At 43.7% G+C, this 24740-nt stretch overlaps 1 protein-coding gene across 1 annotated transcript in view; it reads right to left on the minus strand.

The window, feature by feature from the left end:
• Positions 1-7972: 7972 nt before the first annotated feature.
• The window catches only part of ttc27 (tetratricopeptide repeat domain 27), a 78737-nt gene continuing 61969 nt past the window's right edge, over positions 7973-24740 (minus strand). Inside the window, exons 14-20 of the mRNA XM_070840552.1 lie at positions 23949-24047; positions 22833-22885; positions 21175-21340; positions 11632-11829; positions 11373-11484; positions 8567-8667; positions 7973-8304 (exon numbers count right to left, since the gene is read on the minus strand). Coding sequence (XP_070696653.1) covers positions 8179-8304; positions 8567-8667; positions 11373-11484; positions 11632-11829; positions 21175-21340; positions 22833-22885; positions 23949-24047 — 855 coding nt within the window. The 3' untranslated portion in view covers positions 7973-8178. The remainder of the gene's footprint in view (positions 8305-8566; positions 8668-11372; positions 11485-11631; positions 11830-21174; positions 21341-22832; positions 22886-23948; positions 24048-24740) is intronic.

Genomic DNA, 24740 nt, shown 5'->3' on the forward strand with positions numbered 1-24740 from the left:
CTGGGTGTGTGTGTGTGTGTGTGTGTGCGTGTGTGAGTGTGTGTGTCTGCAGCGTGGAGCGGGTCTGACTGCACAACTCCACCAAAGTTTCTCTGTTGGAGGTGAACTGTGTCAGCGCGCGAGCAGCCAGCCTCCAGACGTGACGTCAGGGGTGGGGTGGGGGGGGGTACGCTTCTTGGGGCCCAAACCAAATCCCCCACCCACTCACAGGCATTGTTCAGGTTTGTGTAAAGTGCTCCAGGCTCCCAGTGGAAATGGTTTGGTATGCTGGTGAGTCAGCTCAGCTGGGGGCAGCCGTCACTGAGGATGGGGGCCCAGAGAGAACCCTGTTCCCTCTGACGCTGCAGCTCCATGACGTCAACAGAATTATCAGCACTCATGTTTATCTTCAGGCTACATTAAGATTTAAGTCATTTTCTCTTTTTCCTTTGTGTCAGCAGTGAAACATCTCAAACCAGTGACTACAGCACGCACAGGCTAATTATAGATTTACCTGCACTCTGGTTTACAAACCCCCCCAGAAAGCTGCTTTGTGCAGGACTGTGTAAACACACTAACTCCCATGGCACTGGGCGACTCAGTGTTGGAGAGGGCCACAACTGAGGAGTGTGTCACAACCCTGACTTAACATTCAAAGCTGCATTCTACAATTCAGTGCAGCTGGGATGCTAAAATTATAATTTTGTACCACAGCTTAGATAACAAGGGTGCATGCCCACTGTGTCCACAGCGACAGATCTAGTAGATGTCCTGTTAGATTAGAGGGCTTTATCAACACTTTAACATAGACATGCTAATAATAAGCAGTTTTTAATTCAAGACAAATTCATCAATCACAAATATTTAATTAAGGCCATGTCATCTTGTGCTTGGTTGAGTTCCATTTGAACTTCCATCCATCCATTGTCTATACCGCTTATCCTTAAGGGTCATGGGGGGCTGAAGCCAATCCCAGCTGACTTTGGGCAAGAGGGGGGGTCACCCTGGACTGGTCTCCAGCCAATCACAGGGCCAACACATAGACAGACAACCATTCACACACACCCACGGTCAGTGTAGAGCAGGTGTCACCAACCTTTTTGAATCTGAGAGCTACTTCATGGGTACTGAGTCATACGAAGGGCTACCAGTTTGTCACACTCCTCTGAAATATCACATTTGCTCAGTTTGCCTTTAGTTATATATTATTATTGATTAATGATACTCATCTATGTGAAGACACTGATCACGTTAGTGATTTCTCACAATAATGATCAACAATGACTTAACAAGGTGGGAAACAGATAATATCAATATTACACATTTAATTTCTCTTAATCTCAGCAATTGTTTAAATTTTCAGATGATCACTTCTACAACATTTCATAGAACAAATGTCCCACTTTCACTGCCCACTGACAAAGAGCCTTTTAACACATCATCAACTATGCTGCATCATGTTTGGAAAAGTTATCAATTATGTAATGTTTAAGAAAAATCAACTTTCATATTTTTAAATAAATCTTATCACATTTTAAACTAATGAACAAACCTGCGACATATTTAACAAAATGATATCTGTTACATTTTATGAACACACTTTTGAACTGAACACAATTTTTCAATATTTTTTATTTCAACCAAGTTACCCGACATAGCTGACAGTCGTCTCGCCATCGTAGATGCCCCCAGTTGGCCATCGGAGAGAGTGGAGATTAGATCGGTGACGTTTTTCTCGTCTTTAAGTACAGTGTTAGCAATTAACATCATTGCTTCTTTGATAACTTCTACGCCTGAAAATGCCTCCTTCTTCTTCTTTATCAGAAAATGTGTAGCTCTAAACGAGGCTTCAGCTGCTTTTTGGGATTTTTTCGCCGGCCTCGTGAAAAAAGACTGCTGCTTACCCAAAGCTGCTGTTTCTGCCTGTCGCGCGCTTCCCGGTGGGCAGTTAGGATGCTAGTTAGCGTGCTAGCTTTTGCGACACGTAGTGAAGTGTCTCTCCGCATTGTGCCGCTTTGTCGTCGCCACAGTCGCCCCGCAAATGAGACACGCAGTTTGCTTTCACAGTAGTAAAAAAAGAACTCTTTGTCCCATTCACTGTGAAAATGATGAGTTTTCTTTCTTTTTTCTGCCATGTTTTTTGGGTTAGAAACCGCATTCAGCTCCCCATCTCCGCTGCGCCTGCTAGCTTACTCTCCACCAGTGCCAACGTATTGTTATGCGCACAATGCTGACCTTTGAACTCGAATATGTCAGAGTTCACCTAAAACTATCTAAACTAATTCTTTTATTTTTAAGATATTGTCATTTTCAAATCTATATAAATGCAAGTGTGATTAAAAAAGAATAGCAACAGAAAAAAAATTACATTTTAGACGCAGCTCACTGGTGAGTTGTGCTATTTTTAGAACAGGCCTCATGTGGTCCTTTGGGGCGACCATCCTCATGGTGGTGCATGAGGTCATCACCTGGAAACAATGAATGTTTGACCTGTGGTAGCACTATATGGAAAGTCAGGAGGTGTCATGAGATTTTATTCCAAATCAAAAATGTCAACCTCAAGGTGGGACCATAGAGGAAAAGTGAGGGATCACCCTCTCCCTTCCAGAGCTCTCCAGAAGGGTCAGCAGTTCGTTTCCTCTACATGGTCGTCTGGTAGCTATGAAGTGGAGCATGCACCATTTGTACGCTGAGGAGAAGAGCATCTCTTGAATGTTTCTGTAAAACGCCCAATAAATGGGAAATGGTCCACGCATGGGTTTTGAGCCCTGGAGTGTCTCTTTGGTAAATTCCTGCCTCTTGGATTTTTTGCCATTTTCCACCACAGAGTACAGGCACAATAGTGGGTAACTCACGGCGAAACAGAGCAGTGATTCCACATGAGCCTCATTTCATTTCTTATATCAACTACATCTGATTACTGATGTCATGTGTTCTCGTTTTGGTTGCGTGAGAAAGTTTTCACAACCAAAATACTTTCCCTCCAATTATCTCAGAGGAAAGTGTGCTTTTTTGTTTGTTCGAAGGTCGCATAGTGTGAGACAGATCTGGGTGGTGGACCCTGCAGCCGAATTTGGAACCATGAAGGGTGATGGTAAGCAGAGCCCGCAGACAGACTGTGTAATGGCTTCCTTGGGAAACAGGGTGGAGGCTGGGAGCCCCTTGCCAAACTTGTGGGGAAAGACATGGCAAGGCTCTGAGGAAGGCTGCAGCCGTGATGTGTAATCACAAATGATGTAATGTTTCAAAATGCGGGCAGAGAGTTCATTCATTCAGTCGACCAGCCCAGATCAACTGAGGCTGCTTTCATCAGTGGGAGGAAGTAACGGTGGGCATTTACTCAAGTACAGTCTTACGAACAAATTTGAGGTTCTTGTACTTGAGTATTTTCTTTTCATACCACTTTCTACTTCTACTCCACCACAGCAGAGGGAATGGTTGTACTTTGTACTTCACTGCATTTACCTGACAGATGTAAGTACAGCTGACACAGTGACTTAACAGAAATGTGCTTTTCTTTTCAAATTCTTTTCATTTATCTTTAATAATTTTGAGGTTTGGACTGTTGAGTATTTTTAGTGTGATGTTTGTGCTTAAAATAAATGATCTGAAGATCCTCCACTGCTGTCTTTCATCACAGAAAATCATATTCGAAACACAGAAGAAATTAAGGGAAGCAGTTTAAATATGTATTTCTATGATAAACTCATCAAATGACATTAAGAGCTAAAGGCACATTGGGCCTCTGCAGGTTCCAACTCCCAGCTGCAGCAGACACTACGGTGGCGACTCCTTCTGGTGGGGCCTAAGATGATAGTTTCAGTGTAAATCTCTTCTTCCAAATTACACAAACACACGTCAATTGAATGTAAAGGTGCTTTCCTGTTAGGGGTAACGCTCTTTGGTTGTTCTTCGGTTTGTGTTACATCCTCTAACCATCAAACGTAAAGAAGAATGTCATGTCTTTCTTCTGTGGTTTTAATAATCAACTCCAACATTGTCCTGAAGTAAAAGACAATCTAGTTTTTAGGATGTTATGTTTAATCCAGTGAGAGGGTTTTTATATCAACAGGCCAAACAGCCAAGTGGAACTAGAAAGGTGTCAGACAAACTAACAGAAATATCACTAGATTCTGCGCTCCCTCTCAGCGCTACAGAGCTTTTTTAAGTCTTTCAGCTCATTGTTCAGTCTCAGCACTTCCTTTAGGAAGGTAGGAGGTAGAGCGGTCTGATCAGTCTGCCTGTCCAGGTGTCCTTGGGCAACATACTGAACTCCAAATTGCTCCTAAGGCCGGGGCCATCAGTGTGTGAGTGCGTATGAATGAGCTTCAGATTAGAGCCTGATGAGCAGTGCCAACAGTGTGTGTGTGTGTGACTGGGATGATGGCACTTTGAGTGGTCAGAACACCAGAAAGTCGCTATGGTCCATTTACCATTTAACCTGACTTCCAACGGCAGCAGGCAGCTGCTTAGCTGCCTGCTGCAAAAGCATTTTGCAAAAACATTTTGAAGAAGCCACTGTCAAGGTTGTGTAATATAGTCGGTTACTAAATACTAATGACATGGTCAGTACTGTAACTAGTGCTGTAATAATGAGGGCAAAACAGTGTCTGATGTGAATACTTCTTGATTACTTCAAAATGAAACAGTGGAGTGCAGCCAGTACTAAAACTGGCTGCACCCACGAATATTCTTTTTCCTTTTCAAACATGTTGAAACATTTTCAGTGCAAATAAAATACAATTGATATGACCCCTACAGAGGCAGCACTGGTACAACAGGAGTAACATGTAGGATGCTGCTTCCTTTGTGTCATTTCTGGTTGCAGCTGTTTGTCTGTTGTCTATAAAGCGCCATGATCAGGTGTGCTTTAAAATGATCAGATTTTAAATTCATAATTAAAAAATGTAATCAAGTAATTCTTGCCGATGTAACTTTAATCTAGTTACATGTAATCATTTAATACCCAGCACTGCCCACTGTACACGACCTGCACAGCAATTAGAGAGCAGCTGAAGAACCACAGATTTTTCTCGGGTTGGTAGAGACCAGAAACAAAGTGAAATCTGTGAGGTGGAGACAAACACAACTCCAGTTAAGTGATTCTGCTGCTTGGTAGCTGTTGGTTGTGGAAACAAGCCACAGTTTGCTTCACCAAAACAACTTAAAAAGGTGATGTTCGTGTTTCCTGTGCAGGTTTAGACATGACATAAACAACCAGGCTGATTCCACATCAGCTCCAAACCAGTTTACTAGTATGGGAATAAATGAAACTATGACATAGAGTACATTTAAGTTGTACATATAGGGGTTTTTAGAAATATTTATTGTAGATCCTACAAAACGGTGCCATACAAATGCTCTGGTTCAGAAAGAGTTCCAGGGTTTTGAGGTGGCCCAACTTTCATTCTACTCTCAAGAGGCCCTTTTTGCTCACACAATTGACTGGCAAAACAGTTTCCTGTAAATGATGCCATATTCAGCTTGTTTTAACGTGGGTACAGTGTAAATAATGTGAACGCCTGCTCATATTGGGCAGGATAAAACCTGTGGAGAACAGAGTGAGCAGAGAGATAATCAAACCACACTGTGGTTTAGTGTTATCAGTGCACCTACAGCATCAAACTAAAGAGTTGGGATGCAGGTTCAAATGCCTGATGTATCAAATATGGAGTGATAATGAGCTTACATGGATCATGCATGCATTAGTGTTACCCTGCACATTACATCTGGTACTGTTCTACTCTGCACATTACATTTGGGTTGCACGTTACATTTGGTACACTTTGTACTGTTTATACTGTGTATATTACACTATTACACTATGGTGGTCACTTTTTCTATGCTACTGTAATGCAAGAATTTCCCCCCGGGGATCAATAAAGTATTTCTATCTATCTATCTATAAGTGGAAATGAACACCTCATTGTTAAACTTCAACTATAATCATCTACAGTGAATTAAAACACAACATGAAAAACAGTTCAGAATACTTCTAACAGTCTACAGATCTCTCCATGGTCTCGCCACCCGCCCCCTCAGATCCGCCCAGTGCAGGATGTCAGCTGTCCTTGATGTACCTTGAGAATGAGAATCTGTCCAAGCTAAAATAGTCTTTCTCCCATGTTCACTGAATATGACATAATGTGAGTTTTGCGAGTGGTGACATCAGCATGCTGAGGATTACCAGGAATTCTGGGAGAGTGAGTCAGAGGCAGAACAAGCACGTCTGTTTGGGTTTTCTTCTCTTAAAGCTGTCCTCTGGGCAATGACAGAGCAGCAGCGAATCACTCTTTAATGGTTTATCTAGAAATAGCATTTGGGAAATTTACAGTCCCATTAAGAAGACCAGCCACCTCTGCTGACTGATCCTGATGAATGGATGATGCAGGGCCTGAAACGGGTTATTTCTTGGATCTAACGCCATCTAACCTGGGTTAGTCATACAGTTTGCTATGCTGACATCTGCTGCAACGAGGAGAGTGTAGCGATAAAATCAGTGTTAATATTCAACATGCAGTACCTGTATATTGCAGAAACATTCCAATCCCTCACGTGGTAACAGCTGTATCATCCATGAACAGTGGCTTTCATAAATAGCATTAATCCCTATCCCTATCTTTAACACGTCCTTTTCTTTCTTATCAGTCGGCTACAACAGGCTTTCCCTTCAAAGCAGAGGCAGAGGCTCTGTGTGCTGTGATAAAATGGCCCCGGCAAAATAAAACACAAGCTCCACTATAAAAAAGAAACAAGTGAGATAAAAAGCCTGAGCAATGTCAAGGTCATTTTCCTGCTGGGTGAGGAAACAAATTGGAGGGAAGATCATGTGATCCTCCCTGCACTTACTGCAGGGCAGCAGGATGAGCAGGCCTCTGACTACTACTGAGTGTGTGTGTGTGTGTTTGAGCGTGTGTGTGTGTGTGCACTCAGCATCTCTGGAGTCAGGAAATGATCCGAGCATCAGAGTGTGACTCTAGTTTTTAATAGGACTTTTAAATCTCAGTGCCCACAAAGTGGAGGTGCTGTTAAAAACTAAACTTTAAAATGGTCAAGGGTCCAAAATGGCTACTTCATGGGCAGAGGGAATTATGGGACTGTGGCTGATACTGTGTTTAGGTCTCATTGTTCTCAATGTAATGTAATGTAGCCAAGTGGGAAAAATCATTCATGTCTGTGTCCTAGTTGGGATTCCAATAAAGGAAAATGGTGAATTCCTTTCTACATTATTGATCTGCAAGGTAAAAATGTTGTTTTTGCCAATGGTGTTTGATAGCTTTAAATAGTGTGAAGAGAAAGAATGACTTGAAGGTAAAGCTGTGAAAACATTCTACATATAGCACACAATTAAAGCGATGGTGGTGGTTGAAAGCAGGGTTTCACTGCCACCTCTGGTTCAATGTCATAGTGCACCCAGTTGCCCTGGGATACTATTCTTTGTCAGTGGATCAGGGTTAAGTTACTTTTACAACATACAAATTGTTCCGTGTAACGGATTACACATCCCAAGAAGGTTTCAAGTGTCTGTTAACTGACTTTGGACTGAAACCAACTAAAACTAAAGGTTGGCCACTCATATTCTGTCTCTGTCTCTTTCCAAAATGATCAGCAATAAAAAAATATATACAAGTGGTATCCACTCGTGGTAAGGTACCATAATAACTATATTAAAAAATAGTAAGGATACTAGTAAGGATTGGCTAAAGTGGCTTTCATCCTAGAGTGAATAGAAAAATGACCCCAATATAGCAGTGATGTAGTTGGAGGCAGCAGGTGGACCTGCAGAGAGCCGGATGCTTGAGTCACATCCACAGGTTCAGCAGGATACAGCCAATCACTGAAGAAAGAAAGGCACCACAATTTCTGTCCAGCGACACTGAAACACTGTTTTAATACCTTCCTAAAGATCTTCCTGTGGGGAATGAAGGTTATTTCATGATCCAAGTCTTTTTTTTTTTTACTTCTGCAACATAAGAAATAAAAAGCAAGCATCCAAAATTCAAAATATTTTACTATTTGATGCCTTAAAGTCGTTTACATGCCGGTGTGCATACAGAGGTATAAAAACACTGTGGCTACAAGGTGAATCCTTTGTAATCCGTTTCTAACTTCACTGCTTGTCTCGGCCGTCACATGTAAACTTGACTGCGTCTGTCTGGTCCCACTGAGGGGTGGACAGAGCCACAGCAGCCACCGCTGTCACTGTGATTGGTCGCGCAGCTTCCCGCTAAGCTCCTGCAGCTCTGTGATGAGCTGCTCCAGAGCGGCGACCCCGTCCTGCAGCTCGCCGTGGAGCTGACCCGTGGCCAAGTCCGTGTGCATTTGCTGGAACACAGTAATTTAACAGGAGACGTCATTAACAGTGGACGGTCTGGATATTATCTGGTGTAAGCCATTCATAAAAGTGTCTTTGTGTCTTATCTATTAGTTTACGCTGGTGCTGCTATACTATTGTACGATATGTTCCAGTGACTTAAATGTAGTGTAATGTAGTGGGACATCTGAGAGAAGAGTAACTATTCACTGTGGACTGGACTTCTGACTAATAATTTAACACAAATTCTGTGAGTATGTTGGGGGACTGTACCTTGGCTTTGGTGGCCAGGCTGCGGAGGCTGAGGCGGGTGGAAGAGAGCATCTGAAGGGCTTCTGTTGGATTACTCTTGTTTTTACTGCAACTAATGGTCACTGAGAAACAGAGAGAGATTCAAAGAATGGATCCAGCCTGTTGGATCTGGTGCTGCCTCTGTGTACTTATACGACTATATCGACTAACAAAACAATACAGAGCTTCAGTGAAATAAGCTCAGACTGGAAAAAGAAGTGAACATAAAAACGGTGTTGTCGCCCACGGGGTTGTGAACTGTTGATTATGTTGATGGAAGTATGTGGGTTTCACACCTCTAACATACTTTAATCATCATTTGGTCAGTTGATCAGTTTAGAGGACAGCAGAAGAGTGAAAAATGTCCTGTGTGCCCATCAGCCCCAAACACAAAAGACGTATTGAAAGTGTTGTTGACTGATGTTGTGTAGATGGTGACAGCTTTGTAAGACAGCAGCTGGTCTGAGGCCAGAGTGCTGAGCGCTCATATCGCTAACAGTAGCCTGGCTGCTTCCTGTCTCGGCCTCAGCCATGCCTGCAAAGGTCAACCTGTTGTGATTTATGAAGGCACTTCCTGCTCTGCTTTATCTGGCTTTTGCCTGTTCCTTTTACTGTAGTCACGTGATCGGCTGCATGAACCACCCAAACCCTCAGTGGAGCCGAGTGGTATGTGGCAGAGATTCTCATCTCTGTATCCTTAGTGCCCATGGTGGCGTATCGACATAATAAATAGTTTTATTCTGAGAAGGAGCCTGTTAGGAGTCCTTCTAAAAGTGCCAATAATCAATGTTCCCACTCACAAATCCTTTGCTTTCATTCTTGCTAGAGGGGAAAAACCTCAGAAACATCAGCAACAAAAAAACGCCACTATTTTCATTATTTTCTACATTGTAGATGAATTAATATCAAAGACATCAGACCTATGAAGGAACACATATGGAATTATCTAGTAAACAAAAAGTTTTATATTTTAGATTCTTCTCTCCGTCAGCTCCATGAGGTCGTCACCGCAATGGTTCTTCAACAGTCTTTGAGGGAGCTCCCAGAGGTGCTGAGCACTTGTTGGCTGCTTTTCCTTCACTCTGCGGTCCAACTCGTCCCAAACCATCTCAGCTGGGTTAATGTGGGGTGATTGTGGAGGCCAGGTCATGTGACGCACCTCATGAGGTGTGTCAGATGATGCACCAACAGGCTCTGAGCCTATTGTTTCATTTCAATATGAATATTAATAGTACCAAACACAGACATATTTAATCCCCTAGAACTAAAAATAATCAAAATGTAAAGACAGAAATCAGCCGTCAGAAGCTGTAAATGAAGCCACTGTGGCTGCTGCACAGGCCTGAAACCTTCAAACCCTTCTTCTAACTAACAGTTATTTGCTGACTTGATGACTGACTGAAAGTCACCAAGATGCAGCAGAACTCGAGTCCTTGGGATCTGTGTGTGTTTATGTGCGCTCAATAAAAATGAGCGTCTCAAACCCACGGCAGGAGAGGAAGAGGATGGAGGTAAAAGGCCATCTGACACCCACGCAGCAAACATATCACCTCCCGCCTACATTGCTATTCTTTTCATGCTAGCTCCTGAATGCTCCTCTGATGTTTAATTCAGCACTGTGTCTGTCTTGATGAAAACATCTGAGGATTGTGCAGATTAACATCTAAACTGGACTCTCTCCCTATTTTTCTCACACTCCTGCTGCTCATCCCTCCATCCTTCCACCTCCAGTGCCCCTCTGAGAAACCTGGGCTGATTAATTGGTTAGTGGAAGGTCATGTAGCCAAGGTTAGAAAGGCAAGGGGCCTGTTTGCCTTCATTTCACAGGGAGGTTTGGTCTCCCATCAATCACAGCAGCTGGAGGAACAGCTGACAGTGCAGAGGCACCCAGGGTGACACTACCTAAAGCCTGAGGGACTGGGAGACTGCGTCAAAATGGGATTGCTCATTCATTCATATATATAGACTGGTGTACATTCATCGGTCCAATACAGCCATGTCCTGCTTTGCATTCACAATGAGACGTTGGCTGCTATGTGTGAACAGCTGGAGGGGTTGGAGCTTCATCCCGCTGCTCAGCACCTCAGCAGCAGCTGATGATGAGTTGTCACAGCAATGCTGAGAGCAGATCCTTTGTGAAGGATGGGAATGTAATTCTCTTAATCACAACCACATAGAACTAAGTTTGATCCAAACTAGCTCAATTGTTGAAAAACACCAAAGTTGTCTGATCAAAAAGTGGAGGTGCAAAAACACACGTTAGCTCCCCCTGGGCTAACAGTGGGGGGTTGAAATAACATGATGGTGTTTCCATGCACCAATCAATAAGCAAAATTTGAATGAGAATCTGACGACAGTCGGTGGCTCACTGTCTGTCAAATATGATCGAACCACACGCAGGCAGTCCTGATGAAGCACTGCAGCTGAGTTTTTGACTGTTAAAGAGTAACGGAACACCTTGTTTTAGCTTGAACACACATTCCAACAGCACATTTTGGGAATTTGGAGAGTGACGGAGCAGGTATGGAAGATCACTATGATCAATGCTGATCAACTCTGTACAGTGCTAGCTCACAGCTAGTAGAGGTGGTACGGAGCTCTCAGTTGCTGGCTCTCTACTGTCCACTTGAGCTGTAACGATTACTAGATTAGCTGATTTGAAAATGGACAGAAAACTAAATGGGGAAAGGGAGACTCATCTGACGGGTGTCAGAAGATCACCTGTACAGGTTTCCCTGGGAGAAAACACCATCAAGGCTTGCTGTTTCTGTGCGGATGCTGCCCTCACCTCCACCCATGTTGATGGCTCTTTTGATCACCTCCTTGAAGACTCCAGGCTCTTTCTCCCAGCCGCCTGCCTGAACCTCGCAGCGATGGGCCTTGGACAAGAACTGCAGTGCCTAAAAAGCCACGTGGCAACACCACCAGTGTTTTAGACAACAGAAGCGAACACCCTCGTGGTTCTCTTATTTCATTCATACTCTTTTTTTAATTAGTTTTCATTTTGATTCAAACACGTCTGCAGGATTGCTGGTCCTGGCACTGACCTTTTCGTCGTCTTCTGGGCTGGCGCTGTGGCCATCACCGTACAGCAGAGCGTACTGCCGCCATATCTCAGCGTCACTACTGTGGCGGGAAGTGACCCGCCCCAGGAGCTCCTTCAGTTTGGAGCGGAGGGCTCCTGCCTCCGCACCCTGGCTGTCCCTCAGGTTTCCAACAACTGCTCTTACCAGGATCTGTAGAATCTGCCGTGGAGAAAAATAAATGATGCATATGTCAACATCAGATCTGTGTCTCACAATCACTGTATGTGATGTCCTGGGTTTGAATTCCCTGCCACATGCGATCCTTTCATTCTGTGAATTAGTTTGGTTTCCTCTTATAGTATAGTTATGAGCTGTATAGTAATGTAATTGTAGCCTCCAAGGCTCTCATTTCTTTCTCTCTTTTCTCTCTTCTTTCCCCCTACTTCCCAAGACCAGTAGGATAAATGTGGATGGGCACAGTGAAAGAGCAGTGCTGGCTCCCACCTTACTATCATCAGCGAGGTGCCCGTGACCAAGGCTTTTAGCTGCTACTGCAGCTGTGGTGCTGCTCAGTGGGACACAAATCTGTCTGTGGTTCAAGGTGACAGATTCAGATTTGAAACTCTCTTAGTAAATAAAAAAAACATGTTGGGTTTTTATACTGTGTCTGTACATACAACAACCTGACACATTTGCTACTTTATTAATTATTGGAGTACTTTAGCTCTGTACTTCCATTAAGTCTGGTGAATCAAAAATGTATCTAGGTTAAAATTGCAGCAGCAGAGGCAATTATTCAGACTTTTAGACCCTTTTATGGGTCAATCTCCAAATCACTGGATCTTGCAATCCCTTCTTTCATTTGTCCCCTCCCTGTCAAGCAATCACCAACATCTTTCATACTCCACATGTCAACTTCTGACACAGACTTTGTTAAGAAGACTTTAAAAGATGTGCAGTCTCCAACACTGACGACACCAAACACTGATGACATCATCAGATCACTCACCACAGAAGCAACTACACCAATGCTTTAACAAACTCAAGTCATATTGCCTGTGATGGTCTTTAAAACCCACAATGCAGCTTCAAGATTTGGGTTTATAGTATTAGATTGGAGTAAAATGTATAAACTAATTTATGAACCCCATTTTATACCATTTTTTCTGCAATAGCCATGTAATATATTAACTTGAAGTACAATGTGGTTTTCTTTGTTAGCGCCACAGTCTGCCATCCACACACTGGATTCAGACCACCTACCTAACCACGAAGGGTTCACAGGAAACGATGGAGCAAGTAATCCAGAGTAATGTTTTTACATTGATGACAGAGTCAGACCATAGGGAATCTCTAGAAACAGATATCTGCTTATGAACGCACAATCTGGGCAAAGGGACAAGATTTTGGTATTGGAGGTGTTCTGGTGTCGGTTTGTAGTTGAGTTGGCTTTGATTGCATCCAGTCAGTGAGGATAGCAAAAGAGCTTTGGCTGAAATGCAATCTCAGAAACCACCGGCTATCGTCTGACAACAATTTAGTTTGTAATAAGCATTTTAAAAATGCATCTGCATTTATATGGATTACAAAATGACGTGCACACAAAAGAGGAAGTCCCAGAATTCCTTCTCCAGATATCCACTGGTTACACTGTAAGCCCCTGACCACTGGCCTGTGCCGTAGAGGCTAGCACTAAATGTCTCCCCTCTCTCCGAACTGTCCCTCTGCCTTGAGTTCCACCTTGGATCAGCGGTCTGTATGTTTTCCACCTCCCACCAGCACTAATGAACCTGTCAGACGTTTTTGGTGTGTGACTGTTGTGTCCTCAGTGACCCATCTGTGCCTATATTTTCTAAGCAGGAGAGGCCAAAGGTACTGGGCACAATGCCCAACACATGCATTGAAGGTAATATCTGCCTCTGCCGTCCGTGCATTTGATGTGACACTTCCTGTGATGAGAGTGAGATTAAATCCATAAATAAAGGACTTTGTTTAATGTATCCCCCTATGCTGTCCATCACTGTGGTGGAAAGTGGCATATTAGGATGAAAACTGAATGGATGATTTATTCAGATTCCTGCTGGATCCAGTTAGAGTGTGAAATTAAGTGGAAAAGTAATAACCTCTCTATTGAGAAAAAAGGAGAACAATACAAATGACAGGCCAGAATTTTCTATGAAGTTTACTTTTAGATCATAAGAATGGAAAAGGGTGTCTGTGTATAGCGCCTGTGTGACTGTAAGGTTCCGGTGTATCTCATTTAACCCCACAAGGCACAAAGCTGAGCCATGTGACCCTCAGCTCCTTTGAAATCTATCAGCCAGTCAAAGCACATCTGTCACCATCCCTCTACACATTTCATAAGAGAGGAATTCATGGTGGTCCCTGTCTCTCCACCACTACTGCTCCACCTCTCACACGCTCTGCTGGGGCGAAAAACAACAGGCTAAAGAACAGAAGCAGAGAATGTTAATATTTTTAAAAGCAGACTCAAGACCTACATTTTTAGTCTGGGTGTTAATTGAACTTTATTTTATATTATCTATGTATTTATGTATTTTAGTCTTAATTGGCGGTTTTGTTTTATTTGGTAACTGCATTTATTTTCTGCTGACTGCAAATTGCTTTATTTGGATTATTTATATTTATCTAACCCAAAACCTCACTTCCTGATTTTATTGAGTGCGTCATTAATTACAAAGTCATTACTGCTGTATGTGGATTTGGACGGGAGTGGTGTGGGGGTTAGGGTTAATGAGATGGATGTTTGTAAAAATAGAAGAGTAAAAATGGAACAGTCATTTGAGGTAAAGAGACTTTCATGTGATATTTTGACAGGTTTGTTTCACTGAGGACAGCGGGGGGGCAGTGGCATGTCTAATTAAAGCTGCAACACACAGAAGAAGTGATGAAAATATCAACATTTTGATATAAAAATACACCATCTGTGCTTTAACTGTGCTGCTGTAATGGGAGGCCCAGCAGACATCTAAAAATAGTTACCTCAGTCTGTCGATGTTCAACGTTGACTGTTTTATCTTAAAAATGTCATAAGGTGAGCATGTGTTTAGGTAATACACATCTGAACAGACAAAGGTAGAGTAAGGTACACTTCTGAATGGACATAAATGACACAGTAATGTGTCTCTCCCCAAACTAAACCTGTAGAGGCAGCATTCACTTTTTATGGAACACAGATCTGGAACAAACCCAGCTGCTGCCTTTCATTCAATCAAAAATGTCTTGTTGTTGCATTGTACTAGAACTTGTATTCTTGTAATTTGATACCTGTCTTATTCTGTTTTAGTTTGACTTATTTTCCATTGGCTCTGCACTTTCTCGTATTTAAATGTTCTTTCATACTATGCTTCTTTTGCACTTTGTCACTATGTTTCATGTAAAGCACTTTGTTGTTGTTGAGCCTCGCTGGTGAAATGTGCTGCACCTTTGGAGAATTACACCCAGCAACAAATTGGAAATAAAAACAAAACCTGACCTGGATGGAAAAATTTTTCAATGTGGTTTCAACAGGAATTGAATAAATACATGGAATTCTAATTGTACAGTTGAGGCAAATTCCACCATTTAAAATGTGTCTAGGTTGTGGCACAGTCTGCTGCTGCCCCAGGTGAGATGCAGCTCTTACGCTGTCTCACTTCATCAAAATATGCAAACGTAATGACAAGGAAACTGTTCCTCCAACCCTTATAACGGCTGAGAGATAGAACTCGTGATAATACTTTATGTTACAGTATTACTAAACTCAACTACTATTGGACAATAGTCAACAACTATTGGACCTAATTGAAAGCTGTGATTGTTATGTTATAGACATTAATTATATTATTATTATGTTATAGTTCTAGTGCGCATGTGCGGAGTATATGCTGCCTGTTACGATTGCTCCTGCTAGTTTTCTTATTTTTTCTTACTTTTAACTATCTTTTTTAAATATTTGTTTTACTTTTTTGCTGGTAATATGTTTTTAAGACGGTCCCTCTCCAATACATGCTGGTGGAGAGAGCTCTTGTCATCTTTTTGCTGTGAAAGTAGTACTTTAACTCTGCCGGGTGCAGTAAACATATGGCCGTTGGTAGCCGTTTTGTCTACACGAGTGATCAGCTGATCGCTCTAAACTTGCTGGCATCTTGTCCACGAGATCTTCAGAAATTCCAGAAGAATTGTGGAGGAAAACACATCGAAGTTGCAGAGGGAAGAAGAACCAGCGGAGGAGAGAAACCAGAAGGAGACAAAGGAGGCGTATGGAGGAAAAGAAACATAAACCCTGTCTCCCCATCGTTACTATGGGCAACGTGAGATCGCTGGTAAACAAGATGGAGGAGCTAACAGCGTTTCCATTGGTGGCTTCCAAACTGTTCGGGCCGACAGGGATTGCACCAGGAGCGGTAAACGGAAAGGCGGGGGGCTTGCTGTTCTGGTGAACAACAGGTCCTGCTCATATTACTATCAAGGAGCGCTTCTGCAGCCCGGACATTGAACTGTTTGCTGTTGGTCTTCGTCCATATTATCTGCCACAGGAGTTTTCACATGTTGTCATGGTGACTGTTTACATTCCTCCTTCTGCCAACCCGACTTCGGCGTGTGACGTCATCCACTCTGCCATAGCCCGGGTACAGACTCTACACCCGAGTGCATTCATTGCTATCTCGGGTGACTTCAACCATGTCACCATGTCAAAGGCACTGCCCAACTTGACCCAGTACGTGAACTGTTTCACCAGAGAGGAGAGGATCCTGGACTTAATGTATGCTAATGTAAAGGGTGCATACAGATCCTCTCCCCTCCCCCCTCTGGGCAGGTCTGACCACAATCTCATACACCTCAGTCCCACTTATTTGCCTCTGGTAAAAAGACAGCCTGTGACCATAAAGACAGTGAGGAGATGGTCGGAAGAGGTGTGTGTGAAACTGCAGGGATGTTTTGAAGTCACAGACTGGCAGGCACTCTGTGAGCCAAATGGAGAAGACATCAACGGGCTCACAGAGTGCATCACAGACTATATCAACTTCTGTGTAGATTCCACTGTTCCAGTAGAGACTGTTCACTGTTACCCTAACAACAAGCCGTGGGTAACAAAGGACATTAAGGCCCTCCTGAATGATAAGAAGAGGGCTTTCAGGGCTGGCAACAAGGAGGAGATGAGAATCACACAGAGACACCTGAAGTACAAGATCAGAGAGGCTAAGGAGGAATATAGGAAGAAGTTGGAGCGGAAGCTTCAGCAAAACAACAACAGAGGTCTGGAGAGGGATGAGAACAATCACTGGTTTTAAGTCAGCTGGTAATAGTGGAGTTGAAGGCAGTGTGGAATGGGCCAATGAACTTAATCTGTTCTTCAACAGATTTGATGCCCAGGCCCCTGCACTCCCTACAGAAATCACCACCAACACGTTGATTGTTCTGCCCCCAACAACACCTACTCCACTCTCTCCCCCTCACCCTCCTTGCAGCCTCTCATCTTCAAGGGAAGGCCACTCTCTCACCTCTATCCCCACCCCCTCACCCCCATCTTCAGTGACCATCACAGCTGAAGATGTTAGAAGACAGCTGGGGAAACTCCACTCTGGCAAGGCTGCAGGCCCTGATGGTGTCAGCCCCAGGGTGCTCAAAACCTGTGCCATCCAGCTCTGTGGAGTTCTTCAACATGAGCTTGAGTCTGCGGAGGGTCCCGGTGATGTGGAAGACGTCCTGCCTAGTTCCTGTGCCGAAGAAGCCGCGCCCTGGTGACTCTGGGGACTACAGACCTGTGGCGCTGACCTCCCACGTCATGAAGACCCTGGAGAGACTCATCTTGGAGCAGCTCCGGCCCGTGGTCAAATCGTTTTTGGACCCCCTACAGTTCGCCTACCATTCCCAACTTGGAGTTGAGGATGCCATCATTTACCTGCTTGACCGCGTCTACACTCACCTGGACAGGACGGCGAGCACTGTGAGAGTCATGTTTTTTTACTTCTCCAGTGCTTTCAACACCATTAGCCCAGGTCTACTCGGTGAGAAGATGTCAGCGATGCAGGTGGACCCCGCCCTCGTGTCCTGGGTTGTGGACTATCTGACTGGCAGTCCACAGTATGTGCGCCTGAAACGCTGTGTATCAGACCGAGTGGTCAGCAACACCGGGGCCCCACAGGGGACTGTCTCTCCTTTCCTCTTCACCCTCTACACCATGGACTTCAACTACTGCACGGAGATCTGTCATCTCCAGAAGTTTTCTGATGACTCAGCAGTGGTTGGATGTATCAGCAAGGGTGATGAGGTCGAGTACAGGGCTGTTGTGGACAACTTTGTCACATGGTGTGAGCAGAACCATCTACAGCTCAATGTGACAAAGACAAAGGAACTGGTTGTGGATCTGAGAAGGACCAAGGTGCCAGTGACCCCTGTTTTCATTCAGGGGGTCAGTGTGGACGTTGTTGAGGATTATAAGTACTTGGGGGTTCACATTGATAACAAATTGTATTGAATATTCATTTCTGCTGTAAGAGGATATTTAAATGTTTTCACCAAAGTCTTGTTTAGCGTTTACCCTCTTTGTTGTGGCTCATTTGGTCCAGTGTGACCACATCAATCGCACTAAAACATCCAGACTGAGACCATGTTTAAGAGGGGATCTTTGTGCAGTTACAAACAAACTGTGGTACCATTTGTTTGGGTCAAGAACATGATCCAACCTCGATCTGAGCCAGCCACAAGAATCAATGAGATCAAACCAGCTACTGTAGCCAGCTGTGCTGTAAATTCTCCACTCTCTTCAACTGTCTTCATGTCCACCTTAAGTGACTCCGGTGCATCAATACATTACTTTCCAGCTGCAGCTACACCGTTGATCCCGTGTAGATGTTGGAAAGTGACACATGAATCTACTTCTTGAACAGAATAGCAGCTCCTCTTTTACTCTTTGTTCACATCCAGAAGTTATCCCGCACGAAAATTCTGACCAATTAGAGAGCAGTTTCCTCACGCATCACAAACTATGCTCAGTTTGTAAATACTGCCTGTGAACATAGACCAGACTCAAGGCAATATGCAGTATTGTAACAAACTGGTCCCTGATTCAGACCAGAGCAAACAAACCATAAACACACTTCAGTACATTTACTAAGTGATCTTATTGGAGCATGGAGGTGGCTGCTCACCATTTCAACTCGTGTGCTTTGACATCTTGCAGCCTAGGGGATGCCATTAATCACCAAATGACCACCCTTACAGTGGGGCAAAAAAGTATTTAGTCAGCCACCAATTGTGCAAGTTCTCCCACTTAAAAAGATGAGAGAGGCCTGTAAATTTCATCATAGGTACACTTCAACTATGAGAGACAAAATGAGAAAAAAAAAATCCAGAAAATCACATTGTCTGATTTTTAAAGAATTTATTTGCAAATTATAGTGGAAAATAAGTATTTGGTCAATAACAAAAGTTCATCTCAATACTTTGTTATATACCCTTTGTTGGCAATGTCAGTGGTCAAACATTTTCTGTAAGTCTTCACAAGGTTTTCACACACTGTTCCTGGTATTTTGGCCCATTCCTCCATGCAGATCTCCTCTAGAGCAGTGATGTTTTGGGGCTGTCGCTGGGCAACACGGACTTTCAACTCCCTCCAAAGATTTTCTATGGGGTTGAGATCTGGAGACTGGCTAGGCCACTCCAGGACCTTGAAATGCTTCTTACGAAGCCACTCCTTCGTTACCCGGGCGGTGTGTTTGGGATCATTGTCATGCTGAAAGACCCAGCCACGTTTCATCTTCAATGCCTTTGCTGATGGAAGGAGGTTTTCACTCAAAATCTCACAATACATGGCCCCATTCATTCTTTCCTTTACACGGATCAGTCGTCCTGGTCACTTTGCAGAAAAACAGCCCCAAAGCATGATGTTTCTACCCCCATGCTTCACAGTAGGTATGGTGTTCTTTGGATGCAACTCAGCATTCTTTCTCCTCCAAACACTACAAGTTGAGTTTTTACCACTATTTTGGTTTCATCTGACCATATGACATTCTCCCAATCCTCTTCTGGATCATCCAAATGCTCTCAAGCAAACTTCAGACGGGCCTGGACATGTACTGGCTTAAGCAGGGGGACACGTCTGGCACTGCAGGATTTGAGTCCCTGGCGGCGTAGTGTGTTACTGATGGTAGCCTTTGTTACTTTGGTCCCAGCTCTCTGCAGGTCATTCACTAGGTCCCCCCGTGTGGTTCTGGGATTTTTGCTCACCGTTCTTGTGATCATTTTGACCCCATGGGGTGAGATCTTGCGTGGAGCCCCAGATCGAGGGAGATTATCAGTGGTCTTGTACGTCTTCCATTTTCTAATAATTGCTCCCATAGTTGATTTCTTCACACCAAGCTGCTTACCTATTGCAGATTCAGTCTTCCCAGCCTGGTGCAGGTCTACAATTTTCTTTCTGGTGTCCTTTGACAGCTCTTTGGTCTTGGCCATAGTGAAGTTTGGAGTGTGACTGTTTGAGGTTGTGGACAGGTGTCTTTTATACTGATAACGAGTTCAAACAGGTGCCATTAATACAGGTAACAAGTGGAGAACAGAGGAGCCTCTTAAAGAAGAAGTTACAGGTCTGTGAGAGCCAGAAATCTTGCTTGTTTGTAGGTGACCAAATACTTATTTTACCGAGGAATTTACCAATTAATTCATTAAAAATCCTACAATGTGATTTCCTGGATTCTTTCTCCCCATTCTGTCTCTCATAGTTGAAGTGTACCTATGATGAAATTTACAGGCCTCTCTCATCTTTTTAAGTGGGAGAACTTGCACAATTGGTGGCTGACTAAATACTTTTTTGCCCCACTGTATATGGACATGCTGAATGAAACGTTGCCTAAAACAAGGCAAAGACAACCAAAAATATGATGCAAAATCTTCTGCAAATGCATCTTTAAAGTTAATTGGACAAAACTAGAATCAATAATCCTGACAATTTACCGCTGGCTCTTTTGGTTTGTTTATTCTTTATTTATTGTTACATTTTCTACTCAGAGTGCATTGGTGGGCGTACAGCTGCTAAAACGTGTAAGTCTCCAGCGGTGACAGCAGTGCCTTAACGCTTTACTACAACCACTGTTTTCCACCCTCTTTTGTAAAGCTGCTAATGACAGATAAATAGCATCAGAACTAATCCAGCATCCAGCCTGCATCCCTGCTGCTGAATATTTCACATTTCTCACATTCTCACACTCTGATCTGAATGTGCAGCAGGACGCTGCAGGCTGAGATGAGCTCTACAGGAAACACAGAAATTACAGTGTTTCACTGCAGATATAATGTTATATTTTAGAGACAGATCATATTATACAGATATTTTAGAGAGAGGGGTGACATGCAGCAAAGGGCCACAGGCCAGATACGAACCTGAGCCGCCTCATGGGTGAGTCAGGTGAGCCACGGGGGCCACCTGTCTGTCACTACGGTACAGATCTCAACCCTTCTGTGTGGCACTCCACACTCCAGGGATCACCTCAATGACTTGCGCTACCTACTGTCAAAATGTGAGGTATGATGTCACCTAAGATGTCATTAACTGCATTTCTTTACCTCGATGTCCCTGTAGTTTTCCCTGAGGTCCATCAGGCGATGGTAGGCCTTGATGGCTTCAGCAAAGTCCCCAATGTCGGTGCTAACAACAATGAAGTTCTCCCAGATCTGCCAGTGCTCGTAGTTACACTTCAGGGCTTCCTGCAGGGTACGAAATGCTTTGTTTCTGCCGTTAAGGGTGACAGGAGGAGACAGACAAGAGAAGAAAGCCGATAGAAAACAGTTAGTGGTGAATTAGTCCACTGAAAGATTAATGTGCCAACAACACACAGCAGCTACAGAAACATTCATTTTAACATTTGGTGAAGGAATTGTTGATTGAGAAGATACAGTACTACTGCCCCACACACACCCACACCCACACCCACCCACACACACCCACACACACCCACACACACACAATTTAAAAGTTACGAAGTGCTTATGCTGAATAGGCAGTGGTGCTAACCAGGTATTAATAGAAGCTTTCCTGCTTTGCTTTTCAATTTCAGGCCTGAAAGCACATGAGTCTAATGTGAACAAAGGCTCAGAGATACTTAAGATTCACTGGATACCTCTGTGCTCCCACAACCCTCCCTTCTCTGCCAGGAAAACACACAGCATGTTCATATTCACACAGACACCATGTCTTCATGTATTGTTAGATACTGTTATCGGTGTGATCCCTTATCAAACCAAACTCATCTTTTATGGGAGCCGTTTTGCAACACTCTTCTGTACAAAATGCAGGCTCTCTTTACTTTCTTTGCAGCATTTTTTCTTTATTTCGTTTGCATGGTTCTCTGAATTGTGTGCATAATTATCTTGCAAGTAAAACTGCTGCAAAGAAGATACAAATTCCCTCCGTGACCAGTTACACAGGAACACCTGTACTTCTGCTCATTCACACAAATATCTTCATCAAAACCTGAGTTGGACAGCCTGCAGCAGCACAAGGTGACAGCAGGTTCAACTGCAGTCACTTAGGAACAGGAAAGTGAGGCTACAGCGGGAACAGGCTCGCCAAAACTGGACAGTAATAAATGGAAAAACATTGCCTGGTCTAAGAGAGAGGGAGAGACAGAGAGAGAGCGAGAGACAGAGAGACAGACAGACAAAGAGAGCAAGAGAGAGACAGACAGACAGACAAAGAGAGCGAGAGAGAGATGAGAGCCACTATTAGGGCTGGAACTAACAGCTTGAATTGATCGAGCTCCACCACACTAATGTCTGCTTCAGGGGACTCTGGAGAGGAAAAGCCCCCCCCTTAAAGAGCACTCTGGGGCAGAGATCCTTAAAGAGAGAGAGAGAGCCTTACGATTGTGTGTCGTTCTCTATTTTTCTGTGGCCAGGGGATCATATCACACTCACGTCTCACACAGCCACGCCCCCTCAGCCCCCCCAGCCCCCCGCCCACTTTTTAGCCTTTTTCAGTGGAGGTAGACTTGGGGGTGATGTTACACTTTGATAACTACAGCAGGTGACCACTGGGTATGAATCCACGACATGAGTAGTAAATGACAACACTATTGTGGAACTAAACGTCACTAAGTTCACCAACTGCTGGACATAAACTGTACTTTGGACATTCATGGTCCTCAGAGGATAAATCTGGTGACTTCCTGACCTTTCCTGTATCGCAATCATATTTCAATCACAATCACATTACTCATACTCACTTCTGTTGGAGGCGAATGTAGGCTGTAGAGAGGTTGCTCCATGCTTCTGCGTTCTGAAGGGAGGAGGAAAGACGGGGATGTAGACATGAGAAGGAAGAGTTGTAGAGATGAATAATAACGATAGAACATAATAGGTTTGGGAATCAAGAACTGGCTTCAATTGAGAGCCAGATCCTAATTGTCAGTCCATTGGAATCGCACGCCGCCAACCTTATCCTAGCCTAATTCCTTTTATCGATGCCGACAGTTGCACACTGCAAAACAAGTCGTGCATCTATGCTGCTGGAACAGAAAGAGTCATGGCGGAGAGGAAGAACTGATCCAAAGCGTGGCATTATTTCATGACGAAGGTGCTAATCAAAGTGTGCAGTGGTTAGCACTGTTGCTTCACAGCCAGAAGGTTCCAGTTTGGATGGACACACAGGTCAGGTTAATTGGCGACTCTAAATTGAGCGTAGGTGTGAGTGTGAGTGGTTGTCTGTCTCTGTGTGTCGGCCCTGTGATTGGCTGACCAGTCCAGGACGTCAGCCGGGATTGGCTCCGGGGCCCCCCCCGACGGATAAGCGCTATAGATAATGGACTTAAATCCAGGAAAGCCATGTATGTGACTCTCTACAGCCAAGTGCCACAGCCTCCCAGCCGAGCAGCACCGAGGGAAATATCCTGTGCTAGAATTACATTAGCACAATGCAGGGAGGCTTAGCAGATTCTTTTAGACTAAGAAAACCTAAATGAAAACAAATGATGGAAAACATTTATTATCTAATCTATTTCAGATGATGACAGACTATACTATGTACTATACTACTACTACTATGACTAAACTATAATAAAACAAAGCTGTTTTTGTCCCACATAAAAAGCTGATCGGGAATAAAGAGAATGTATGATGGCATTGGCATCAATAAAATCTTATTAATTCCCATCTCTAAACATACAGAACATATGAATACATGTGAGTTTTGTAAACAAGGACCATCAAAGCGAGAGTGATGGGATTGTTCTTATTTTCTCATTGCAATGACTGCTTGTACTTTCCCACCTTATAATGTAGTTGGTGAAATGCTGTTTTGTGCGCGTGCCCGCGTCTGTCTGTCTGTCTGTGTAGGTACTTACGTCTGGCTCTAATCCCACACACCTATGGAAAGCCTTGGCAGCTCCCTCATAGCTCTCCAGGGCAAAGTTGGCACAACCGAGGGAAAACCACACACCGAGCTGTACACGTACACGCACACACACACACACAAACACACGCACACATGCAAAACAATAAAAGTGAATCTAAATATTACATTTATACAGATATTTCCAAAGAAGACTGTTCAGTAAAGTAGGCATTTAGCATGTTCACACTGGCACCATTTTAAGCTATGGTGTGTGCATGCCAAGTTTGGCTCATTAGTAGTACAGTACAGCTGATGTTGATAGAAATGTTAGCTTTGCAGATGTTTACTCATAAACTGAAGTTCTGGACGGAATGAATGTTTGACCTCATGAAAGGCCAGCGGATCATTACTGCTACTACAATTGGTGGAGCTTATTGAAAAGCCAGAGAATCACCAAAGTCTTCAGGATCTAATGTCTGGAAACTGCACATCTCAGAACAACATGTTGTGCCAGTCCATCTAAAGGCAGCTTGGATCACATAAAAAACAGGTGTTCACAATTTGGTTTTCACTGCCGTTGCTTTCAGTACCGTCTGAACTGCTTTCAGTCTGGTACATGGGAACTCTCAATTATAGTCTATATAGTATATCATAGTCACTTATAGTTTGGCAATGAGTTTACAGTTTATGAGTTCTGGGTAACGACCAAAAGAACACAATCATGGATACAAACGGCTCTTAGAGAGAGGATGTTCAGCTGCAGAGGGAGCTAGGAGGATCACCTGACAGACATGTTGGTGGT

Source organism: Pempheris klunzingeri, chromosome 12, assembly GCF_042242105.1.
Source record: "Pempheris klunzingeri isolate RE-2024b chromosome 12, fPemKlu1.hap1, whole genome shotgun sequence".
NCBI classification, from domain to species: domain Eukaryota; kingdom Metazoa; phylum Chordata; class Actinopteri; order Acropomatiformes; family Pempheridae; genus Pempheris; species Pempheris klunzingeri.